This window comes from Drosophila innubila (genome assembly GCF_004354385.1).
Source record: "Drosophila innubila isolate TH190305 chromosome 3R unlocalized genomic scaffold, UK_Dinn_1.0 2_E_3R, whole genome shotgun sequence".
Classification (NCBI taxonomy): domain Eukaryota; kingdom Metazoa; phylum Arthropoda; class Insecta; order Diptera; family Drosophilidae; genus Drosophila; species Drosophila innubila.
In genome coordinates, this window is record NW_022995380.1 from 30,957,047 (window position 1) to 30,983,341 (window position 26,295).

General features: G+C 35.1%; 1 protein-coding gene across 2 annotated transcripts in view; it reads left to right on the top strand.

Annotated features, from left to right (window-relative positions):
* The first annotated feature begins 736 nt into the window (after window positions 1-736).
* The window catches only part of LOC117792265 (extracellular serine/threonine protein CG31145), a 48,425-nt gene continuing 22,866 nt past the window's right edge, over window positions 737-26,295 (top strand). The window contains exons 1-2 of one of the 2 annotated variants that reach the window (XM_034632326.1): window positions 737-808; window positions 10,704-11,525. In XM_034632326.1, coding sequence (XP_034488217.1) covers window positions 11,254-11,525 — 272 coding nt within the window. In that variant the 5' untranslated portion in view covers window positions 737-808; window positions 10,704-11,253. The remainder of the gene's footprint in view (window positions 809-10,703; window positions 11,526-26,295) is intronic. The other variant, XM_034632327.1, reaches the window with a different exon arrangement.

The window sequence follows — 26,295 nt, forward strand, 5'->3', positions numbered from 1 at the left end:
TATTTAACTTTTATTCAATTTATGGGTACTGGGCAATTTGACAGTCGAGCATTTAACTGTTGCAAAACTATTCAGTTATTTTCTTGAAAGTTGTTGTTATTATGCGCTTTGCAACTCAAGTAGTTTAAGTAGAAAGAGAATTGGAATTCAAGAATCCGCACAGCTGCTTGGCAAGAAGAAGAATCCATCCAATTGTGGCATTGTCTTTTCTATCTATCTATCTTCTAATTTTTTTTTTTTTTTTTTTTTTTGGCTGTAGTCGCCTTTTAGCCTTTCTCTTTCAGCTGTGCTTTCTGCAGCTTTGTTTGTTATGCATTTGAGAATTACTTTGCAACAGCACTTGAATGTTTCACACATGACACACATTTGGTCTGTCCACTCAAATGCCGAGTACAGTGTATACCGAGTACAGAGAACATTTCAAATTGTGTTGATGTTGCTGTTCTGTTGTTACCATTTCATTGCTGCTGCTGCGAGAATTATCCGCTTATGCTAATCTGTCTTACGTTTCGCATTTTCTCTCTCTCTTATTTTTCATCTATCTAATTCTGTTTTTTTGGTCCTTTACTGATATTTCTCCTTGTGTGTGTGTGTGTGTGTTTCACGGATGAACAGATTGAGCCGGCTTTGAGAGTACACACTCACACACACACTCACACACACACTCACACACTCACACACACTCAAAGAGGTCTGCTTCCATTCTCAAGAATCCATCTATTGTAGGAGTTCGAGTACTTGATGACCCTCTGAATTGTTGTCAGCTCCTTCGATGTCACTTGCTTCAAGGATATCGCTGGCAAGCACTGTAAGTACTTCCGCTTCCGCATCCGTTTCGTTCCGTTTCGTTCCGTTTCGTTTCTTAAACTGTTCCACAAATAACTCATCCGATTATGTCTGCCCATTGAGTTGACCAAAGTTGGCTTATCTTTATCACGTGTCCTCTCTTCCTTCCTTCTTGCTTTCTTTTTAGCTGTCAGCTTGTTTATAACAATTGTTATCGTTATCGTTATCGTTCTCCTCATACACAGAAATAAACTATTAGTTCTAAAATTCAATTGTAATATATTAAATATTTATTAAGCAAAATATACACTGATAAAAAATCTCGGTTCTTAAAACCAACAAAATATTCGTAACATTTATTTTAATTGACATTTTTATGAGAGAATAAAAAGATCATAATCTTTCAATTGTCTTAAGTAATTAATATGTTAATTACAAAATTAAAAATTTTTTAGCATCACATATTTTTTTCAGTGTAATAATTAAATTATATCATTTTATTAGGCAGATAAGAGCAGAAATTATTTATTTAGGTACATAATTGCTATGAGAATCCCAATGGTTAAAAATATTTGTTGAGAGCGATATGAAAAACCGTATTAAAAAATAGTCTTTCGTTCTGGGCTTTAAAAATTTGAGATAACCAAACTTTTGATACCATTTGGACATTTTTTGTATGGCTAAAAGTGGAAATTTTTTTCTGTGTAAAGCTGCGTTTTTTCTACTAACCCCAACAAATTGTTGCTGTTCCTCTTGTTGCTGTTGTTGCTGCTGTTGCGACTGCTGAACTTTCTTAAAGCATGAATTTGCCTTGAGCGTCATGGTGTTTTTTCCTAGACCCAATCCAATTAACAATGTTAAACGGCCAAGAACAAAAGCCGCTTCCAGCTAAAACAAAAAAACAGAAAAAGCAGCTATGAAAACCCCAATTGCAAACATTTCAAAATTATTCAGGTTAAGCAGAGCAGCGACGCTGGCAGAGGCAGCGGCAGAGGCAGCGGCAGAGGCAGCGGCAGTTGCAGCGAAATTAATGTGAGTCAACGCAATGAAAACATACGGAATCTGTTTGCTCCGTCGCCGGCAACACTGGCAAAGCGGAAAGCAGAGAGACAACGAAGTCAGAGTAGCGTCTGCCTGGAGCGGAAACCGTTCAAGTCGGAGCAGGAGCAGGAGCTGGAGCAGGAACAGGAGCAGGAGCAGATTCAAAAACATGGCCAAATGTTGCGACGCTCCATGGAACAAATTGGCAGCTACAATGGGAATAAAATGACAGGGAACAATGTGGATTACCACAGGGAGAGGGAGAGGGAGAGCATACGCCTGAAGAGCGACAGAGCAAGCATAAATCAATTGACAATGACTAGGAATCAATCAGCAGCAATGAAACAATACAATGGCGTTAACAGCAATTCAATGGATCGGAACAACAACAATGAGTTGGATTTTACCAACAATGGCTGGCATCAAAGCCCAATTCAATTGGCTACTGGGCAGCTGCAGCAGAGCAGCGTCAATGCCACGCCTCCACGCCCATCGGGGAATTGGCAAGGAGCAAGCAGTCAGCTGGAAAATTCTATTAGCAGCATGGAGAAACGGCAGCAGCTTAAGTTGCCTGGATTCTGGCACAGCAACAACAACTACAACAACAACAACTACACTGCTGACTATGGTAATGAAATGACCTGGAGCAATGCAACAGAGAAATCTCAGACACTGAATCACCTGGAAATTCTCCGCGATTCGCAGTCATTGCAGCCAGGCAAAGTCAAAGCAGACAAAAAGCAAGGAATTTATTCTTCAGCTCCAGCTCCAGCTTACAATTACTACGAGCAGGAGGATGAGGAGGAAGAACAGCTGCAGGAGCAGGCTAATGGGCAAGCGGAAGCGGCTGAGGTTGATAAGTTGCAGCTACAACAACAGCAACAGCAGAAACAACAACAATTGCAAAGCGCAAGGTAAATTGACAAAGCTCAAAGGCAAATGCAAAATCAAAAGCAAAAGCAAAAGCAAATGCCAAGTCAAAGGCAAAGCACCAAATGCTACAAAATGTATCTATGTTTTACAAAAAAAAACTTTCAATTAAATTCCTTCAATGAATAACATGTTATGTAGAACAAGAAGCTTTTATTTATTTGGCTAATTCAAATGTAGTGACCAATAAACTAACTAGACAAAAATAAAACGAAAACTTTGAGGAATTTGATTCCCCAGAATAAATCTGATTCAACTCAGTATCGATAAAAATCTTTAATCTTTTTAGAATGCCAAGGCATTAATTTTGAGCCACATGCATCTCTACATAAATATAATAAGCAAAGCTGTTGGACTTTAAGGTTTTGAAAAAGTTTCCACTCCAGAGTTCGATTAAATACATTAATAAAAGATCTCAGAATCATATTTAAAATTACAATAAAAGGAGTTTAATTAAAGTAAAAACTTGAGATTAAAATTTTACAATATTCAAAATTCCCTTAGCATCAAAATCGAATACAAGATCCAGGAGACAAAATTTTTTTAAACGATATTAATAAATTTTGAATACAGAATGAATTAAGAGGGCAAACCATGACTAAAATGACAGCCCGCTTGAAAATCGGTTCATTTTTGATGAAGTTATGAAAGATCAAAGTTTTTGAAAAAATGTCAAGGGGTAGGTATGGAAAATTGGATGTAAGATGGCTTAGAAACGAAAAAATATCAAATTTTTTAGATAATAAAAATTTAAATGCAGAGTTAATTTAGAGGCCAAATCATGATCAAAATGACATTTCGCTTGAAAATCGGTTAATTTTTGATGAAGTTATGAGAGATCAAAGTTTTTGAAAAAATGTAAAGGGGTAGGTATGGAAAATTGGATGTAAGATGGCATAGAATCGAAAAAATATCAAATTTTCTAAATAATAAAAATTTAAATGCAGAGTTAATTTAGAGGCCAAATCATGATCAAAATGACATTTTGCTTGAAAATCGGTTCATTTTTGATGAAGTTATGAGAGATCAAAGTTTTTGAAAAAATGTCAAGGGGTAGGTATGGAAAATTGGATGTAAGATGGCATAGAATCGAAAAAATATCAAATTTTCTAAATAATAAAAATTTAAATGCAGAGTTAATTTAGAGGCCAAATCATGATCAAAATGACAGTCCGCTTGAAAATCGGTTAATTTTTGATGAAGTTATGAGAGATCAAAGTTTTTGAAAAAATGTCAAGGGGTAGGTATGGAAAATTGGATGTAAGATGGCTTAGAATCGAAAAAAATCAAATTTTGTAGATGATAAAAATTTAAATGCAGAGTTAATTTAGAGGCCAAATCATGATCATAATGACATTCCGTTTGAAAATTGGTTTAGTTTTGACAAAGTTATGGAAGTTTGAATTTGGTCAAACCTTTGTCTTAGCAACTTTACAAGTCAAAATTTTTGTTGAATTTGACATGATTTTTTACAGAAAAATGAAAGGTCTCAGAATCAAGTTTAAAGTGTTGTTTTATACTAATTATGATATAAGGAGTTAAATAAAAGTGAAAATACGAGATTAAAAATTTTCAATTTTCAAAATTCCAAAGGGGGGACCCTTAGCATGGAAATCGAAACCGAGGATTAGAGGTCAAAATATTTTTTTTAACAAAATTGTTATTATTTAAATGCAGAATAAATAATGAGGTCAGACTATGTTCAAAATGGTATTTAGTTTGAAAATCGGTTGGGTTTTTATAAAGTTATGTCAGTTTGAAGTTGGTCAGTCTCTTGATATAGCCGCTTTACAAGTCAAAATACTAATTGATTAAAAGTGAATACTTGTGATTTAAAATTTAAAATTTTTAAAATTCCAAAGGGGGACCCTTATCATCGAGATCGGATGATCCAAAGGCAAAAATATTTTTTATAAGTTAATAATATTTGAATATAGACTTAATTAAGAGGGCATACCATGTTTAAGACATTTCACTTGAAAATTGTTTGAGTTTCACTGAAGTTATGACAGTTTAAAGTTGATCAGACTTTGGATATAGCAACTTAACAAGTAATAAATATTTTCACCTCATTTATTAAATATTAACGACAAATTAAAACTTAGAAATAGTCCAGGCTTAAACGCAAAGTGAAAGTTTTTAACTAGAAATTGTCAAGAACTTTCAACTTTATGCAAGCAAAAGTTTAAAGAGTAACCCATAATTTGATTGTTGTTTTCAAATAAAAGAATTATAAAAGCGAAATGTAACCTTGACCCTGTTGGCTATTCAAATTGCAACTGCAACAGTTTGTCTGACATTTGCATATCGGATTGCAATGGGTTTGATTTGTTCGCTCGATTGGTTGTTGACGGTAAGGCAAATTTGCAGTTGTTGTTGTGTGACTTGTTGTTGTTGTTGTTGTTGTTGTAAGCAGCTCAAGTGCAACTGCTGACAACAATCGCAATAAAATCGATAAGTCTCTCTCGATATGTTTAGCATATCGACAACAGCACAATTGAACGACATTCTTCAATCGCATTGATGCGTGGCAATCAACAACAACAACAGCAACAATAGAAACAAATGGGGGCAAGTGACTAGAAGAAGGGGGCGTGTCACTGAATGCATTAAGCGTGTCATTTTAAGCAGTAGCTGTTGCAGTTGCAGTTGCACAATCGCCAATGATTTGATTTGAGTCTCCTTTTTTTTTTCATCCATTTTTTGCTGATTTGCGAGTGTGCGGGTTACGCGTTCACTTAAACACAGCAACTTTTATATACAGTGGGTGCCAGTTAATTTCACTCACTTCTCTAATATAAAACAGATTTTAAATTCATAGAATTTAAGCGCAGATTTGTTAAATAATTTTAAAACTTGAGCAGAATAGTTGTATTTTCTTTAACATATATATTTTATATTATTTGTATATATTTTTTTGTATATATTTTTTTTTCTCAGCTATGTTGTGTGAAAATTTCAGCCTTCTACGTCTTATGGTTTGGTCAGTGAGTAAGTCAGAAGGAAGAGTTTTATATTATAGATTTATATTAATCAATAAAAATTATAAATTTGAAAATGTAGTGGGTCAAATAAGTTGTGAGTCACTGTATATAGAGCATGTGCTTTGAGGATGAGGACGGAAGATGATAAGAGGGATAGTAACCAAAAAAATCAATCATGCGTAGCTGTGTGCAGAGGGAACTGGAACAAGGAAGGGGAATTAACAGCGCAGATTCATTCAAGTGAGAGAGAGAGAGAGGGAGTGAGTAAGGGAGATGGCAAATGCATAATCTTGTTGTCGACGCTGGCAAGTTCAGTGACTGCGGCTAATTGAGCAGGAGAAAGGTAGCGGAAAGCAATTTGTCATTTGATTGAAAGTGAGTTTGATTTACACTGTAAGCTCAATAACGATTCCAAGTCAAAGTCAAGCAAATTGAATGAGAATCGAATGAAATTGTCTTAAATATCGAGTATTTGTGAGAGAAACAATTCTACAATTAGCTTGGTTATTTGACTCAAATTATTGACTGAGATTGAGACTGAAGGTTGCTTTTAATTGATCCCTCTGCAATCGCATCTTATATTTGGTCTAATTGGGATAATTTCTTAAATAATCTTTGTCAGATTATTCCGTAATTATCTAAATTTTATTTGGAATATTTAACTTTTGATTCTAAATTTTTATTCCTATTTTAATTTTAGGCTTTTGATTTATAAAAATATTTTATTATTTACCTAAGTATTTATGAAGTTTAATTCTAAAATGTGGCGTCATAAGTAAAACATCAAACAAATATATACATAAACAAATCTTAATTTAAAGTAATAATTTTATGTTCATTATTTTTTTATTCACATTTTATTTATATAATTATTTCTACTTATGAAATTTCAATTTCAGAGTAAGTAAATTTTTAGCAAAATCAATAAATAAGTAAACAAGCAAATAAATTAACATATGAATCGATCAAATTATTTTAAATACTTTTTTTAATTCTCTCATTTTACAATCATAATAAATATTTAAGTATATGATTAACATAAATTTAATTATTATTTGCACCTCTTTTTGTATAATTTTTATTTGAATTCTTCTGTCAACAGTTCATAGTTGGCCATAAATTATTAAAAAAATAAATAAATACATAAACAAGCAAATAAATCAATGAATTAATTTCGAATTAAACAAGCATTTAATAAAATAATAAATAATCAAAAAATAGTAAATAATAATGAAAAAAAAGATATTGAACTCTGTTGCCCTTAACTCTATTTTCGTTGTTGTCCTTTTTTTTTTGAGCTGTTGTTTTCTCTTTTCTTTTTTTCTGAAGTGCGAGTAATAAAAGCAGATCGCAAATTGGAAGGGAAATTGCTGTCACTCACTTAAGTTGCTCTTGTTGTTGTTGTTGTTGTTGCTGTTGTTGTTGTTGCTGCGTTGTCGGCAATTGTATTAAAGCGTAGCCATCACTTGTTGTTGTTGACGTTCCCTGGGCTGCAATGTTCCATCATTAATACACCGCATCAGTTTAATTTAATGCAACGCAGCAATTTTATCAAACAGCAGCAACAACAACGGCAACAGCAACAGCAACAACAACAACATGCAGCGATAGCAATTGCTATTAACACTGCCCCCTATCAAACATCGCACAGCAATCAATGGCAGTGCCATTGTTGTTGCTGTTGCTGTTGCTGTCGCTTATCACACGTCGTCTTCGTCAACCGATAAATATATATACATATATGTCTGCGATATATACTCCTACTTGCCCTTACCTAACGTTGTTTGCAATTTCTGACTGACGTTGCAGTTGCAGTCGAAGTTGCTGTTGCAATGTTGTCGATGTCTGCAATTGATTTGATTGTTGCAGCCAGATATTTGCGCCAGCCCTGGCAGTTGCTTCCTGTCTGAATGTGCCTGTCAATTTCTCATCGCGCTTCATGATATGCAACTTTGATAGGCTGCATCGGCAATTGCCAATTGCCAATTGGCACAATGTTTGATTTGTTGTCTGACATGACTTCTTATTCCCTGTCTCCTCTCTTCTCTCCACTCCTCGGCTCAGTTCACTTGCTTCTGCTGTGGATTTAACTGACGGCTCCTTTGTCCTGTTATCTGTCATCCATCGCCTCTAATCGGCAATTTTTGATGGCAATGAACAGCCGTCAAATTTGCATGACGATTACAATTGGAACTACAACTTGAAAGCGTCTATCTCTCAGTCTCCCCCTCTCTCTCTCTCTCTCTCTCTCTCTCTCTTTCGCTATCAGCTCATGTCTGAGCCAGGCCAAGTTATGTCTTGTCAGCAATATATATATACACATGCGGGCTTTACGTAAGTTTCCCCCAAGCAACAAGAAACTGAGCATGCTTAAAATTGTGCATTGTCTGCAATTTGCACTCACTGTGAAAGCTGTACCTTTATACACTGGAAAAAAATATATACATGATTCTGGCTTAAAATCAATTCCAAACATTGTCTAGAATTTTGAGATCTTGGAATTTCTGAAGCCGACTTGAAAAATCTACATATATTTAAATACGGTTTTTTATTTAAATTATTTTTTTTATTTTTATTCCAAGTTTTGGGATCACTGAAGTTCTCAAAATAACTTTGTCTTTAATTAAATATTCCACATGTTTTCTCAATTAACTATTATAAATTGATATTTACTTTACAAAAAAAAGTTAATTAAAACTTAAATTATAAACTAGAATTCAAAATTATTTATTTTTGGATATGCACTTCCAGCCTGTTTATATATTTTAAATTTTAACGATTCTTCTGGTTAACGATCTACAAGGGAATTTAATCTTCGAATTCACTAAGCAAAATTAACAAAAATTTTTTTTAGTTACGATTTTTCAAGACTTCAAGTATTTTTTTCTCTATAATATTTAGTGCTTATAATAACATAATTGTTAATTTACAGTTTTTGCTTATATTTTAATTTTACTACCTATTTTTATTTTTTTTTTTGATTAATTTTAGACGTTGTGTGTTAAAATATTAAATAGCAATTTTGAAAAAGGCAAACTCTTATCTAAAGTAACAGTTACAAAGAGTATTAAGTTCTTGGCTTCACTCAGCCAACATGTTGTTTCAATTAAACGTTAAAACAGAGTTACAACCCTGACAACAGTGTTGCTATCAAAGCGACTTCTAAAACAACAAATGTTGGCTTCTAATATGGACGAGAAACAAGCTTCGTTAACTTTGCCCTGGCTATCACTAGCAACAGCAACATGAGTAACAACTGCAACAACAGCAACAACAACAACAGCAGCAATTACAACAACAAATAAAGCCCCGAGACGAGCCTGTTGAACTCATCGTAGTTATAGTTCAAAATCCGACTATCTGGCTACCATAAAGACAAATGAAAAAATATGCTTGATGTAAGGAAACAAAAAAAAAATGAAAATTGTGGGCCAGACAATGGAAAACAACGACGACTGCAAAGTTGCTGGCACAAAAAATGGACTCTGGCGCATTTCCGGCAGCAGTCAACATGGCGTATGGTCGTGACGCCGTTATATGCGCAGCAAAAAATACAAAATCCAAATATAAAAGGACAAAACCAAAGCCCACTCTTAGCCTGTTCATATTTTGACTCTTGTTGCAGTTGTTGTTGTTGTTGTTGTATTGCCCAACAAAAGGGAGTTTAGCAACTTTGTCAAGGTGTTTATGGAGCATATATGTTGTTTTGATGGGATTATGACAGAGAAAATTGCCCTTATTCTATTTAATCGCATTGCTGGCAAACTTCTATTGTAATTCTCTATTTTGTTGTTGCCATAGAGTGACTTTTGGAATGGGTATCGGCTTAAAAATATTGTTACTAATAGGAGGGGAAATACTGCAAAATATCATATTCGCAAAGGTTAAACAATTTCGATATTTTAGACATAAAATCGAAATGTAAATTAGACTAATATAATTTCAAATTATTTTATTTTTTTTGCTTAGATGACTCCTTAATTCGATTGTTTCTATGGCAGCTATATGATTAAGTAATTAAGTAATTTTGACCAAAATTGGTTAGGATGTAACTTATGGTAAAAAAGACACAATCTGTGAGTTTGGTTGAGACAGATCAAAAAAACAAAAAAAGTTTTTAATTTTAAGCAATTCGTTCCAAGTGTGTACTTTGAAACCAAATTTGACCGACTTGCAGGTCGAATTTTGCAAAAAACCGTCATATTGCGCGATCAAATTGCTTCAACTATGTTGTGTAAAAATTTAAGTTTCTAGGTCTTACAGTTTCGTCTTTACAATGATTAGTCAGTGAGTCAGTGAGGACAAATAGCTATACATTTATATAGATAGATTGATAAAAAAAAGGGTATTCGAGAGTCGATTGATTTGGATGTGCCTTGAACTGTTGCTAATGTTATTAGCGAGACATTGAATATCATATTGAACTATTGAACACTCTATATTCTCATATTTATTCGCTATGGGAGTTATGTGTTCACAGTTTGATTTTATAGACCGAGTTTGATAGCAGTCTGATATTGACTGAACATTTAGATATGCTTTGTTAATAAAATTGTCCCCTCTCTCTCTCTCTGTCTTTTTCTCTCCCAACTATGTTGTGTAAAATGTTTAGCTTTGTAGATCTTACGGTTTGGTCTTTACAATGATTAGTCAGTGAGTCAGTGAGGACAAAGAGTTATACATATATATATAGATAGATTGATAAAAAAAAGAGTAACCGAGAGTCGATTGATTTGGATGTGCCTTGAACTGTTGCTAATGTTATTAGCGAGACATTGAATATCATATTGAACTATTGAACACTCTATATTCTCATATTTATTCGTTATGGGAGTTATGTGTTCACAGTTTGATTTTATAGACCGAGTTTGATAGCAGTCTGATATGGACTGAACATTTAGATATGCTTTTTTAATGAAACTCTCCCCTCTCTCTCTCTGTCTTTTGCTCTCCCTTTTGCAGCTGTGCGCAGTCAGCGCCGCTAGCGGAGCGCCTGCAGCGATTCCGGGAGCGACAGCAGCGTTACAACAGCAGCGTTGATATCAACGACAACGACAACGACTTGTTATCAGCTGAACAAATAGACGTAACCGTTGCCAATTTGCATGGGCAGAGCAGCAATTACAATTGCCAAGCCGCAGTTGCTGCCGTTGATGTTGCAGTTGCAGTTGATGCCATCACACGTGGTTCGAGCGACGTTTTAGAGCAATCCCAGGTCCAGTCACAGTTTGGTGACCCAGACGAGAAGCAGGAGGCTGGCGTTGCCACACGACGACGTGTGCTCATCAAGCGTCGCATTGTCCGCTCCAAACGCCTACGTTCACCAGCTCCTGAACCCGTCAGCAGAAAGTTGGTCAGCCCAGAGCAGAAAACTCAGCTTGGTTGGCTGTCAAGACTGCGGAATTTCAGTAGCAACACACAAAGTCCAATAGAGACGCTCATTGCGAGCAATAGGAAAGTCAATTCCCAGCCCAATTCCCTGCCCAATTCGGATTCCAGTCGTAATCCCATTATGGCCGTCCTGCGTACTATGAAGCTTAAGGAGCGCCTGGCTATTAGCCTCGGTGCAACTCTCGTCCTGCTCACCCTGCTGCTCATTGTCGATGTGCAAATGGATTTCGGTGTTGCCAATCGACATCTGTTGCAGCAACAGCAACAGCAGCAGCAACATCAAAAGCTGCGATTCGCTGGCAACAGCAACAACGATTACAACGATGTTGGCACAGCAGGTGGAAATGGAGGTGGATTGTTGCACGAATTCAAGCGCAAGTTCCTACAGAAGAGGTGAGTACCCAACGTGGCTTTCAAGCAAGTGTAAATTGTATTTAATTGCCAAAGTTTGATACCCTGTAATCACTATTAAACTTTTAAAGTAATTTTTAAGCGACTGAGAAATACTTAACTGACAGATATTGACTAAGCAATATAATGCTGATAAGAAAATTAACTCATATTGATTGACTGACCTAAAAATACCCTGTAATCAAGTTTAAAGCTAGCTTAAAGCGACTACACATTATTTGATTGTCAGAGATTGAGTAGCTTGATAAGGGAATAAACATATTTGAATTGATTGACTACAAAATACCCTGTAATCAATTATAAAATCAAGTTTTAAGCGAGTTAGAATTACTAAACCGACATAAATAGACTATGCATTAGAAATATGATAAGCAAATAAACTTATCTGGATTGACTGATCAAAACCTACCCTGTAATCATGTATTAAAGTAACTTTTAAGGATAAAGAGAATTATTTGATGGACCGAAATTAAGTAAGACGATAAGGAAATGAGCTGCTCCTAATTAACTGACTAAATAATACCCTGTACTCAAATATGAGTTTAAATGGAAAATGGATTCAGTGACTTAAAAATATTCTTTAAACTTGAAAGTGTCATAACTTTGTCAAATCGTAAGCGATTTCCTTTCGAAATATCACATTTTTCAATATTTTTGGCACTTAATTTGATTCTGCAATTGAAAAATACAATTTATTTTTTCACTGTCCATTTTTTTAATACATGATGAATTTATTAAGTTTATCATACCCATTTTACCAGTCGAATGGGTATAAAAAGTGAGTGTGATGAATTAAATCTTATGCTGTTTACAAAAAACCGCTTGTAAAGAATTAAAGTCAGATAAGCTTCAACGGCATTGTGAAAAGTACTCTTATAGCAAAAAAAAGAAATATACATTTCAATAAAATTCCTTTACAGTCAAGCATAAAAAGAGTGAACCACTTGAAAATATTATAAATAATACAAATGTTACAAAATAAGAGCTCTCAATGGAATCCACTCTCGTTTAAAAAGTCAAGAGCTCACTTTTGTGCACTCGAGTTTAATTTCCAATACTGAAATATTTGATAGCATACTTTTGGGCAGCTGGTTTAGTAGAAGCTAACCGCAAGTCAGGGCCAAATGCCTCCCAGGAGCTTCAATCTCGCATTGTGTATAATTCAATTTAGCAAATGCAACAAAAGTGGCAATAGAAATTGTTTGGTCTGGCATTAAAACGCAATTTGCTACTAAGCAGAAAGAAGTTAGGGGAGCTTAAGATATTGCACGGCCAGTGCAACACAGTAGGAAAATCCAAGTACAGTGACACCTGCCTAAAGTGCAGTCAAATTTAAATTTATATATTGTTTTTTTTTTCATATCAAAATGGTATTCCAATGGTTCAAAAATAATAATGGGTACAGTTTCTACGAGCATAGTGAAAAAATGTTTATGAAGAGAAAGTTCGCTATAGATAATTTTTACTCTATTTTAACTAGTAACAGTAGATCGAATTTTTTAAAAAATGCAAGAAAGCTAAGTTAATTATATACTTATCAAATATTTAATAGATTTTGACCCATTTAAAAGAAGAAATCTGGGTTCTTCTATATAAGAAGCAGATCTTTAATGCTTTCAAGTTATAAATCTAAAATTAAATTTTAACGATAGAGTTTAGTACCTAAAACTTTTGAGTACTTTTTCGTATTTAATCGTGAGACAGACAAGTTTATTTTAGAAAACTTCATTATAGTGGAGCTTTACTGTATGTAGCAACAACATGGAATGCACAGCACACCTTTTACATACTACTTTACAAGCCTTTAGGCCAACCTAGGGTTGCATTTGCGCTTTTTACGATGACGTCGACCTGCTCCACCTGCGTTCTCTTAATACCTACATAATCGCATAGTGTGTGTGTGTGTGTGTGTGTGCCACCATGTTGCTGGTGGTTGGCGGAAGTTATGTAATAAAGCATAAAAAGTGACGCAGCAAGACGCAAAATACGCTTGCCAAGACACAAGACTTTCCGGCTGAGCCCACTAACCAAGGAGCAGGAGCAAGCAGGAAAGGGGACGAGGGAGTGAGCTGGTGAGGGGGTGAAAGGGTGAGGCAGTCAACCAGGCAGGAAGGCAGTCAGCCAGTCACCCAGTCAGGCAGTCAGTTAGGCCAGGAGGGAATTCAGCTGGCAAGGGAACATAAAACGCCAATATTTTGCTAGTAAATATTTAATTAATTCATAAGTCGCTTGGTGTTGCCTGTAAAATGGTTTCCATATTTCCGGGTCTGGGTCCGGGTCCGGGTCTCAGTTCCCGTCGCGCCGTCGGAAACTTTGCATCCATCCATCTAAGTATTATGCCGTGGCAAATGCAAAATTATGATACCTTTTGCTAAGTCCGTGCAGTGCAGTGTAATAAATTCTCTTAAAGCATCCAGAATTTGCGGGACACATTTCCTTTTTCCCGCCTAGTTTCTTCAGTTCATGCAATTTGATTTCAATTATTAATTATTTCATTAAGAATTTCATCATCATCATGCAGATGCTATAAATATTTTTGGTTATCTATGAAAAGCGTAGAATATATAAAAATATATTTATTCGAATGAAATGTGTACACATCTCTAACCTTAAGAGCTGTGCTTACTGCCAATGGCATAACCCCAAGCAGCAGAATGAGTTTCGATTTCTGGCTTTTAGAGAGCATAAACAAGACTAGACGCTGCTGTCTGGCATTCAGATTATAGAAGGAAATATTGTAAAACTCGTACATGATATCGTCATTCTGAAAGGAGGTCAGTTTAATTGACAGCTTAGTATAAGTTCAATGGGTCACATACACAGTTCTCGAGCAAAGTACCCAGTATGCAGTAGATATACATATTCGGAATCAGCACAAGTACATAACAGTAGCCTCCGGGCCACTCACTGGTGACCAGGACAAAAAGGGTCATCACAATGCAGACGGCAGAGGTGGCTATCTGTACCGAGACAATTGAATAGAAAACCTCATTACATTGACTAATGAACCTGCAACGAATTTCAAACATTTTTACAAGAATTACAAAAATTAAACTTAATGAACACAAAATATGAATAAAGGAAAGTCAAATAAAAAAACAATCAGAGCCCAAAAATTTGAAGAAATCTACTGGTGCTTTAAAATATAATGCTAATTCCTTTTTTAAAGTAGAGTCGCCGAGCTATCACATAACTAGAACTACAGTTTGGAGAATAACTGGGTTCGAACCCTGCCATGTTTAAAAATCTGTAATCTACCTGTACTGCTTTTAATTCTTGAAATAGCACTAAAAATGCTTTAAATAGCATGTAGCGTACTCATAATATTAATAAAAGGTAAAAAAAAAAAATATATATATATATATAATGCTAAGATGTTAGAGTAGCTAACTGGGTTCGAACCCTGCCATGTCTAAAAATCTGAAATCTACCTATTCTGCTGTTAATTCTTGAAATTTCACTGAAAATGCTTTAAGTAGCATGTAGCGTGCTCATAATATTAATAAAACGTAAAAAAAAAAAATATAATGCTAATTCCATTTTTAAAGTATTATATTAAGTTAAGCAAAAGATAAACCATGTTTGAAAAAAATGAAATAGCAGAAAACAAAAATATATTTTACTAAAAATCGTTCGATATTTGATATAAAATATCTAATTGCGATTTATTTTTCAAATATTGCCTAAAGTGTTGCCTAAAGTGTTTAAAGTGTTTGGCATTGAATATCTTAGGAGTATTCTGAGCTCACCTTAAGTATCTCTGATGAAACTGTGCGATATCGATGAGCATTTTAACTTCATACGATTCTGATTTATTGTCCGCTGCGTCCTCCACATATTTGTTAAATATATCGACCTTTAAACGCAGCACATCCGCAAACACAAATGACTGCAATAAGTGTACGATGATGGCCAGATCCCCAGCATACAATCCAATTCCACCGATGATTAGAGTCGGCACATGTGCTCCTTGAGTCACCCATGCACCCACTTCAGTGTCCGAATCGACGCCCGGAAGATGAAAGTGCATTACGAAATTCACTTTGCCACTCAATTTGGTTGCCACCAAAGGGGTGACAACCATACCAGTGACTCCAATTAGATAATTCACTCCCACCCAGCGGAGACAACGTCGTAATCTGTGGCAACTCTGCAATAAAACTTCGGTAAATCGGGGATCGGGCTGCTGCTCGTATTCCTCGTAGATCTCAAATATATGATGATTCAATTCGTAAACCTTGCGAGGGTTGCAGATGCCGACAAACAACTTGTTACAACCCTGTACGACACTTCCACTCATCACAATTGCCTGCAGCGTGAACATCCAATTATTTTCAGTGATCACCGTGATCAATGTGCAGATTGTATAGGTGACAATGGCCATAACGGTCACAGCCGTGATTTTGTTGAAACGATAGTTCTTATCGTAGACATCGACACCAACACAATTCGTTATGAAGCGCACAAAGCGCATAATTTCCGTAAAATTCTCAGTTGGTCGCGACGACATCCCGGCAACTTTTGATGGACTCTATTACCTAGTCTAGGGATTTATAAGGTCTCTTTCTGGGATCCAAAACGGCTGCAATTGACATTGTCCTCGTCATTGCGTTAATTGCTTTATTAATCAGATTATTCCTGAGAGTTGATAAAGCAATGTCACCTGCTTTGTAATGATGTTCTATCGATTAAATATGGCATTTAAATGCAAGTTACGTTCATAGAAGTACACAAGAAAGCGTGATAAAAAAAAATACACACTCAGGCAAAGGAGCAGAGCAAAAATGTATGTTACTGTAAGAAGAAGGCACCTCCGACCCTATAAAGTATATATATTCTTGATCAGCATTAACATTCGAGTCGATATAGCCTTGTCCGTCTGTCTGTGCGTCTGTCCGTCTGTGTGAGCGCCTAGATCTCAGACACCATAAGAGATAAAGCAATCAAATTTGGCACGCGAAAAGTCACAATACTCATATTTCAATATATTTCAATATTAACTAATATTACACTTAATCGCAGCAAGGTCGAACAAGTAGATCGGCAGTAATAGCTAACTAAATTTATTTAAAATTTAAGCAATTCAAGCTCCCAAAAGTATGCAGTAGTTTTTATTATGTAGTAATTTCTATAAAGAGCTTTCCGGCTTGTTTTTTATTAAAGCTGTTCAAATAAAATGATTATTATTATTGTTATTATTTTATATTTAACTTTAATTTTAATAGCATTTTTTACTTAATTAAAATTTAAAAATGTATAAAAGCAAAGAGTGAAGTGCGGTTCGTAACTAATCTAATAAGAACTCCATCATCATCATAGAAATGCTATAGATAGTCTTGCTTATCTGTGAAGAGCATGAAATATTTAATAATTTATATTTGTTTTAATCTCTCAATCTCTTACCTCGTAAGCTGTGCCCACTGTCAAAGGCATCACTCCAAGCAGTAAAATTAAATCCGATGTCTGGCTCCTGCATAGCATAATGAGAACTAGACGTTGTAGTCTAACATTCAGATTGTAGAAGGAGATATTGTAGAACTCGTACATGATTTTTTCATTCTGAAGAGAGATAACTGTTAATGGAAGTTTCTCAGAGTCTTGGAAGCCTTACACATTTCTCGACTAAAGTACCGAGTATGCAATAGATATACATATTCGGAATGAGAACAATTACAAAGCAGTATCCACCGGGCCAATCAGTGGTGAGTAGGACAAAAACAGTCATCACAATGCAGACGGCAGAGGTCGATATCTGAACCGAGACAACTGAGTAGAATATCTCATTACATTGACCGACGAACCTGAAAAGATATGAACATTAAATCGAAAATAGACACTAGATTTTCCCCTTACTTTAAGTAGATCTGGTGAAACTTTGCAATATCGATGAGCATTTGTACCGAATTGGACTCAGATTGATCTTCTGTGTCCTTCACATATTTATTGAATATATCGATCTTTAAACGCAGCACATCCGCAAAAACATAGGATTGCAATAGATGAACGACGATTACAAGATCTCCTCCATACAATCCAATTCCTCCAATGATCAGAGTTGCGATCTGAACTCCTTGGGTAATCCAGACACCCATTTCTGTATCTGCATCGACGATCGGAATGTGTGCATAATGCATTATGAAATTCACTTTGCCAGTTAATTTGGTTGCCACTAAAGGTGTAACTACCATACCAGTGACTCCAATTAGATAATTCACTCCCACCCATCGAAGACAACGTCATAATCTGTGGCAACTCTGCAATAGAGCCTCGGCAAATCGAGGATCGGGTTGCTGCTCATATTCCTCATAGATCTCATATACATGAAGGTTCAGCTCGTAAATTTTTTGAGAGTAGTAGACGCCAACAAACAACTTGTTAACACCCTGTAGTACACTTCCACTCATCACAACTGCCTGCACTGTGAACATCCAACTACTCTCAATGATCACCGTGATCAATGTGCACGATGCATAGATGAGAACGGCTAATACAATCACAGCCGTAATTTTATTGAATCGATAATTCTTATCGTAGGCATCGACTCCAACACAAGCCGTTATGAAGCGCACAAAGCGCATAATTTCCGTAAAGTTTTCTGTGGGTCGCGACGACATTCCGGCGGTTTTTGATGAATTCTTGAGCCTGGTCTAGGGACTATATAGACTCTTTCTGAGATCCTTGACAGCTGCAATTGACATTTTCCTCGGCATTGCGTTAATTGCTTTATTAATCGCCTTGATCCTGAGAGTTTATGAGTAAATGTCACCTGCTTGACGTATCTCATGTGACTTAGGGCCGTTTTCTCATCTTGATTCCAAAGCTTCACAGGGCACTTAACCTTAAAAGCGGATTTTTGATGTAGCTTTTTAATTTTTGACAACAATATCTCACGGACTTTAACCAAATTCGACAGACAGACTTCCATTATAGTGGAGTAATTCAGCAGTACTTTAAAAACCTCTTTACGAGGTAAAAGTCTAGTGTTGAAAGTATTTCCATGTCCCAAAGTTTTTAATATCCAATTTTGAGACGAACAACATTCAATTTAATATATAAATTTAAAACAAAAATATATAAGTTAAAAAAAATATCAGAAATTTTTGTAAAATTTTACCTGAGTACTTTAAAAAAGGTACGCCTAAAAGCCGGCAAACACACTTTTTCAACGATATATCGGAAGGAAAGGTTCGTAAGAAAACGGTCTTAGTTCAATGGGTAAAGTTGGATAAGAGAATTGCTTAATATAAAAAATTCATTAAATTCGTAACAAAAAATGTTTATTAACATATATTTTATTTTAAATGTCGCATACAATTGCAATTTGTGGTAAGCCTTCTTCGTTTGTGTATTTGTTATCTGTGTTACGAGATTCCACTTTAATAATCACTTTTTCAGCGCCAAGAATTTACGGTTCTTAATTATTCTAATAAGAATTCCATCATCATCATACAAATGCTATAAATGCTCTTGCTTATCTATGAAGTCCGTGAATTATAGAAATATACATTATTCTGAAAAATATCTGGTATTTTGTCAATCTCTAACCTCGTAAGCTGTGCCCACTGTCAAAGGCATTACTCCAAGCAGTAAAATTAAATCCGATGTCTGGCTCCTGCATAGCATAATGAGAACTAGACGTTGTAGTCTAACATTCAGATTGTAGAAGGAAATATTGTAGAACTCGTACATAATATCTTCATTCTGAAAGGAGTTCAGTTTTATTAAAAGCTTTAAATAATTTCAATGGGTCACATACGCAGTTCTCTAAAAATGTTCCCATTATACAATAGGTATACATATTTGGAATAAGGGCAACTGCAAAGGTGTAACCTCCGGGCCAATTAGTGGTGAGTAGGACAAACACGGTCAAAACAAAACAGACGGCAGAGGTCGATATCTGAACCGAGACAACTGAATAGAATATCTCATTACATTGACTAATGAACCTGCTAGGATAAGAATATTTAATTGAGATAAATCATTAAATCATACGTTTACTTTAGGTAGATCTGGTGAAACTTCGTTATATCAATAAGCATTTCTAAGGCATTCGATTCTGTGTATCCATTTTCTTTCTCCGTGTCCTCCACATATTTATTGAATATATCGATCTTTAAACGCAGGATATCCGCAAAAACATAGGATTGCAATAGATGAACGACGATTACAAGATCTCCTCCATACAATCCAATTCCTCCAATGATCAGAGTTGCGATCTGAACTCCTTGGGTAATCCAGACACCCATTTCTGTATCTGCATCGACGATCGGAATGTGTGCATAATGCATTATGAAATTCACTTTGCCAGTCAATTTAGTTGCAACTAAAGGGGTGACCAACATCCCAGTAACTCCAATTAAATAATTCGTTCCCAACCAGCGAAGACAACGTCGTAATCTGTGGCAACTCTGCAATAGAGCCTCGGCAAATCGAGGATCGGGTTGCTGTTCGTATTCCTCATAGATCTCATATACATGATGGTTCAGCTCGTAAATTTTTTGAGAGTAGTAGACGGCAACAAACAACTTGTTAACACCCTGTAGTACACTTCCGCTCATCACAACTGCCTGCACTGTGAACATCCAACTACTCTCAATGATCACCGTGATCAATGTGCACGAAGCATAGATGAGAATGGCTATTACAATCATGGCCGTAATTTTATTGAAACGATAATTCTTATCATAGATATCTATCCCGACAAAAAAACTTAAAAGACGCACAAAACGCATAATTTCCGTAAAGTTTTCTGTGGGTCGCAACGACATTCCGGAGGTTTTTGATGAATTCTTGAGCCTGGTCTAGGGACTATATAGACTCTTTATGGGATCCTTGACAGCTGCAATTGACATTTTCCTCGGCATTGCGTTAATTGCTTAATTAATCGCCTTGATCCTGAGAGTTTATGAGTAAATGTCACCTGCTTGACGTATCTCATGCTTCCAAAGTCTACTATACCCTGTGGAACGGCAAGTGGTGAGACATCACCCAGTTCACCCGTGGTTCATCACTAGTAGCTAACTAAGTCGTTAGGTTCAACTAATGCAGAGGCGCTAGGCAAATTCTGTTCCCGTGATGCATCACTGGTAGTTAGCTAAGCGCATTTTATCTCCGTTTTATCAAAATATATTTCAATGGTGGTCCGTGGCGCACTAGTTAGAGTTGCCTCTTCAGTTTAAAAAAATGGGAGTTCGAATACCCACAAGGCCAGATTAGTATATTTAATTTAAAAATGAAAAACTAACAGTTCAAGCATTTTCAGACGCGTACCCCACCCTATCTCATGATACAAATATATAAAGTAGCGATAGCAGCAGATGTATGACATCGAAAGCAACTGTGATAGTAAAAAATTGTGTGCGTGAGAGCGAGACAAAACATTTCATTGCCTGCTGGTCTGAATTTGCAAGATTTTTTTTTTTTTTTTTTTTTTTTTAAATTATTTACTAAAAGCAGTCGGCAAGAAACAAAAAAGTCCAAGTAAAAAAATTAAGTTAAAGATTAAAAATAAAAATAAAATTATATATAAATTATGAACTGTAAAGAAAAAATTTAAATTAGAATTAGAATTAGATCTGGGGTATGCATAAATTGCAAGGATTGGGGAAAACCTTGAAAAGCCCAATCAGATCGAAAAAGACTAGTGCTGTTATAAGTAATTGTATGAATGTTTAACTAGTATAATGTAATAAACCAAGTTATTAGTATTAGTAAGGTCAGGGATTCAACGAAAGGTAATGAAAAAGTGCGGACTTTAGGGAAGGAAGAGAGACAGAGAGTTCTGAGGAGAAAACGTGAAAAAGGCTATTATGGGTAGTGGATAAAACACGAAACGAATCGTGTGAGGCGTAATCAGTTGTGCATGTACATAAAAATAAAGGCTTGTAATTCCTAGTAGAGCTGCGGGGGACTGAAAAGGTGAGGCGGGCCAAAAGAGAACTAAAATCGATCTAGCCAGTAATCGATTTGTGAAGAAAAACAACACCAAGAGTTTTCCTACGGTTTACGCCGGCCCCTTGTACTGCAGGGTATCTTAAAAGCATCTTGGTTTTCCTGTGTTTCAAAATTTAAGAAAGACAGACTTCCATTACAGTGGAGTAATTCAGGAGTACTTTATTCTTATATATTATTCTATTATCATATGAGTGTACTATAATTAATACTTTTACAGCGTTTAGCAACTAGGGTTGGTAATTATTCAGATAAGAATTCCATCATCATCATACAAATGCTATAAATGCTCTTGCTTATCTATGAAGTATAATAAATAAACATTATTCTTAAAAATATCTGGTATTTTGTCAATATCTTACCTCGTAGGCTGTGCCCACTGTCAAAGGCATCACTCCAAGCAGTAAAATTAAATCCGATGTCTGGCTCCTGCATAGCATAATGAGAACTAGACGTTGTAGTTTAACATTCAGTTTGTAGAATGAAATATTGTAGAACTCGTACATAATATTTTCATTCTGAAAAAAAAGTTCAGGAGTTCAGCTTATTTAAGGTTTGGTATAAGTTACTTGGGTCACATACACAGTTCTCTAAAAATGTTCCCATTATACAATAGATATACATATTTGGAATAAGGGCAACTGCAAAGGTGTAACCTCCTGGCCAATCAGTGGTGAGTAGGACGAACACGGTTAAAACAAAACAGATGGCATTGGTCGATATCTGAACCGAGACAACTGAGTAGAATATCTCATTACATTGACTGACGAACCTGAAAAGGAATGATTATTACATTGAAAGCGACAGGTGACCCTCTTACTTCAGGTAGATCTGGTGAAACTTGGCTATATCGATAAGCATTCTTAAGGCATTAGATTCTGTGTATCCATTTTCTTTTTCCGTGTCCTCCACATATTTATTGAATATATCGATCTTTAAGCGCAGGATATCCGCAAAAACATAGGATTGCAATAGATGAACGACGATTACAAGATCTCCTCCATACAATCCAATTCCTCCAATGATCAGAGTTGCGATCTGAACTCCTTGGGTAATCCAGACACCCATTTCTGTATTGACGTCGACGATCGGAATGTGTGCATAATGCATTATGAAATTCACTTTGCCAGTCAATTTAGTTGCCACTAAAGGGGTGACCAGCATGCCAGTAACTCCAAAAGTATAATTCATTCCCACCCAGCGAAAACAACGTCGCAATTTGTGGCAATTCTGCAATAGAGCCTCGGCAAATCGAGGATCGGGTTGCTGTTCGTATTCCTCATAGATCTCATATACATGAAGGTTCAGCTCGTAAATTTTTTGAGAGTAGCAGAGGACAACAAATAACTTGTTGATACCCTGTATAACACTTCCGCTCATCACAATTGCCTGCACCGTGAACATCCAACTACTCTCAATGATCACCGTGATCAATGTACAGGATGTATAGACGAGAACGGCCATAACGGTCAGGGCCGTGACTTTATTGAAACGATAATCCCTTACGTAGACATCGGCTCCAACACAACTACTTAGAAAGCGCACAAAGCGCATAATTTCCGTAAAGTTTTCTGTTGGTCGCGACGACATTCCGGCAACATTTGATGTATTTTCCGACCTACAGTAGGGATTTATAAGGAGTTTTGATGGGATCCTTGAAGGCTGCACTTGACATGGCCTAATTAATTGCATTGCGTGTCCAAATCCAAGGTGCAACATCTGGGAGTCGATACAGTAATGTCACCTGCTTTACGCATGTCATGTGTCAGTTTAATGAGTAAATTTGCAACCCCTTAAGCGGTACATCGATCCAAATCTTGCCACAAATGCCACAAGCGAATTTGTTGCCACGTTGCATCACATATTGAGGTTGTTGTCACAGAGCACAAACTAAGCTTGTCACGTGGTCACGTTGTTTGCCATCATATAATCTGTCGATGTCCACAAAATCAAATTGGCATATTGCATAAATATCTCAATTCGGCACGAGACATATATACATATACATACATAGGTGACACCGTTGGGTGTTTTTTTTTAAACCCTATAAGAATTTATAAAAATTGCACTTAGAATACAAAAATGCTACAACAAAAATTAGGACAGTAAATATTGAAAGCAAAAATAATAAATTTAAACACCGAATTAATAAGCAATAGTACTAGAAAAAAATTAAAAACTTAGGTGGGGAAATCCAACACTTCTTAATACTTTTCAAAAACTTCAAGCGAGCATAACTTTGCCAAAACTTAACCGATTTTTTCGTGGAATTTAAAATTTTTTACTTTTTGGTCTCTAATTTGATTCTCTATCAAAATATTAGCCACTTTACCCATGCCTTGATAGTTTCACAGAAACTTCAACCTGTCATAACTTTGTCAAAACTAAACCGATTTCTTCGCAGAAGATCAATATTATCCCTATTTGGCCTCTTATTTGATTCTGCATCAAAATTTGTATTAATTTTTTTGACACTTAAACCGAAATTTTAAATTAGCATAACTTTGTGAAAACAGATCCGAATTTCTCGCTGAATATCTAGTTTTTCATTATTTTGCCTCTAATATGATTCTGTATCAAAAGTAAAATAATAAAATTTTTTTTCCATTACTGTCAAAATTTTTCATACTTTTCCTTTGTAGAAAAACTAAAGGTACTTTTCTTAACATTAGGTCATTAAATAAATTTATTCTAATTTATGAGCCCCGAAATTTAAATTTATTTTAATTCATAATTTTGTAATAACCTTATTTTGGTTACTTTAAATTTAATTCTTAGTTTTTCTAAGTTTTTGAGGCTTTTAAAACAATATTCGAAATTTGTATGAGGTACTGATCCATTGATTATATGCTCTTTCAAACAAAAGTAAGCTCTTAATTCATTTAATTCATAAAATGTCAATATGTGGCATGCTTCATGTCACTTTTCATGCTTCTTCTGTGTGTGCGAGTGTGTGTGTGTGTGAGTGTGTTTGTTGTGATGGCATTAAAAGCGTTAAATCTGCTGAAGCTCGTTATGAGATATTCGTAATAAGCCTTGCGGCAAAGATAACTGCAGGAGGGAGGCAGAGAAGTTGCTGTTGTGGCTGTAAAGTTTAAAGCTTGCTGGTAACTGTTAATTGAAAAAGTTTCGCACTTTACCTGGGCACCTGCACATGTGCACACCTTTTGAGTGACAGGCAGAGACAGGCGCATAACAGAGACATTCTCCCTCAGGGATGAGCAGAGATAAAAAGAAGGAAGAAGCTCACGCATCTGAAATTGTTGCTGCTGTTGCAACAATTAAAAATTTCAACGAGAATGTAGAAAGTTTTGTGGCCAAGGCAAAACAATTTGCACGTCTTGATTCGAGTCTCAACTCTTGACTCAACTCATCCTGCAAATCCTTCGCTTAATGATGCAACACTCGCCTAATGCCTTATGCCTTATGGTTTTTGCCTTTTTGTATGCAACAACTTGTCGCATAGGCATATTTGAGATTCATTTTAATGGCCAAAGACGACAGCACTCAAATTACGATAGAGCTGAGGGAATTCGCTCCTGAAATTGTGCTAACGAGCATCTACAAATTGCAGAGCAACAATTTGGCCAAGGTTAAGGTAACAACAACCACAACATGAAGTGCAACATCAATGAGATAAGTTTTACTCAAAATCTAAAAGTTTCAAATCCCTAATTTTAAAAACAGTTTGGCCAGCTGAGTATCATATTATGGGAGCACAAAGTGCAGTAATTTTTTTTTAATATCAGATTTAAATACCACAAAATTGTTGTTGATTACTTGACTGCATACAATGACAAAAACTTAAGGTACACAAATGTATTACTCAATTTAAATAATTATAATATCAATTTAATTAATATAATAATAATTATATATAGTTAATTATAATATTTCCATTAATGGCTATAAATTGTTTTTATAAATTTACTTCAACTTATTTTAGACAATCGCTATTTTAATCTGCTAAATTAAAAACTGCTCTATAAGTCCTCTTTATGATCTAAGTGTTCTATATTGTATCATTATATGATCTTTGTGTGTCCTTAGCCTCCTTCTTCAGACAGTATGACCTTCTCAAACAACAGTAATGTATCAAACTATATAATAGTAAATAATAGAATGAAGTCTTAATAAATCTAAAGTACAATGTTATATTTTCCTTAAAATAAAACGTTAATGTTCAAATAAACCAAGGATATTAAATATTTCCTTTGAGTTCAGAATATTTTTTTTTTTTTTTTTTTATAAAGGCGGTTTATTTATTGAATCAAAATTTATAAAAAGTTTTAACAATATATGTAACTGTTTTGTGTGTCGCCAAGGTCTGATTTGATCAGACGTGTGATAGTTCAGGATATTGAATAAAAAAAAAAAAAAAAAAATTCAATTCGAAATTTTATAAGGTATCTGGGAAAAAATAAATTACTATTTTAATTTTATTTGAATAAATTAATTTTGTAAAAGAACTTTTTGAGTCCGTAGGCTTCAATTAAATACATAACATTTTTTGTTTTCCATGTTTAAAAAATACTTTTTTTAAAAAAACTTTTGAATAAATATAAATTGAAATATATTTAATTTTTTTTTTTAAATTTAGATAGCAGCTGGTTTTTATTAAAAGTTTTTTTTGAAAATATTAAGAAACAATACTTCCAAAATTATAGTTATACTTCAAAAATTACAATTAAAATTCTTTAAAAATTATAATCATTACGATACTTGATGAGCACTTGTTTTGTACAGTATTATTCCAGTTAATTCCACTGTTTCGTAAATGAAAAAGAGTTCAGTCTCGACT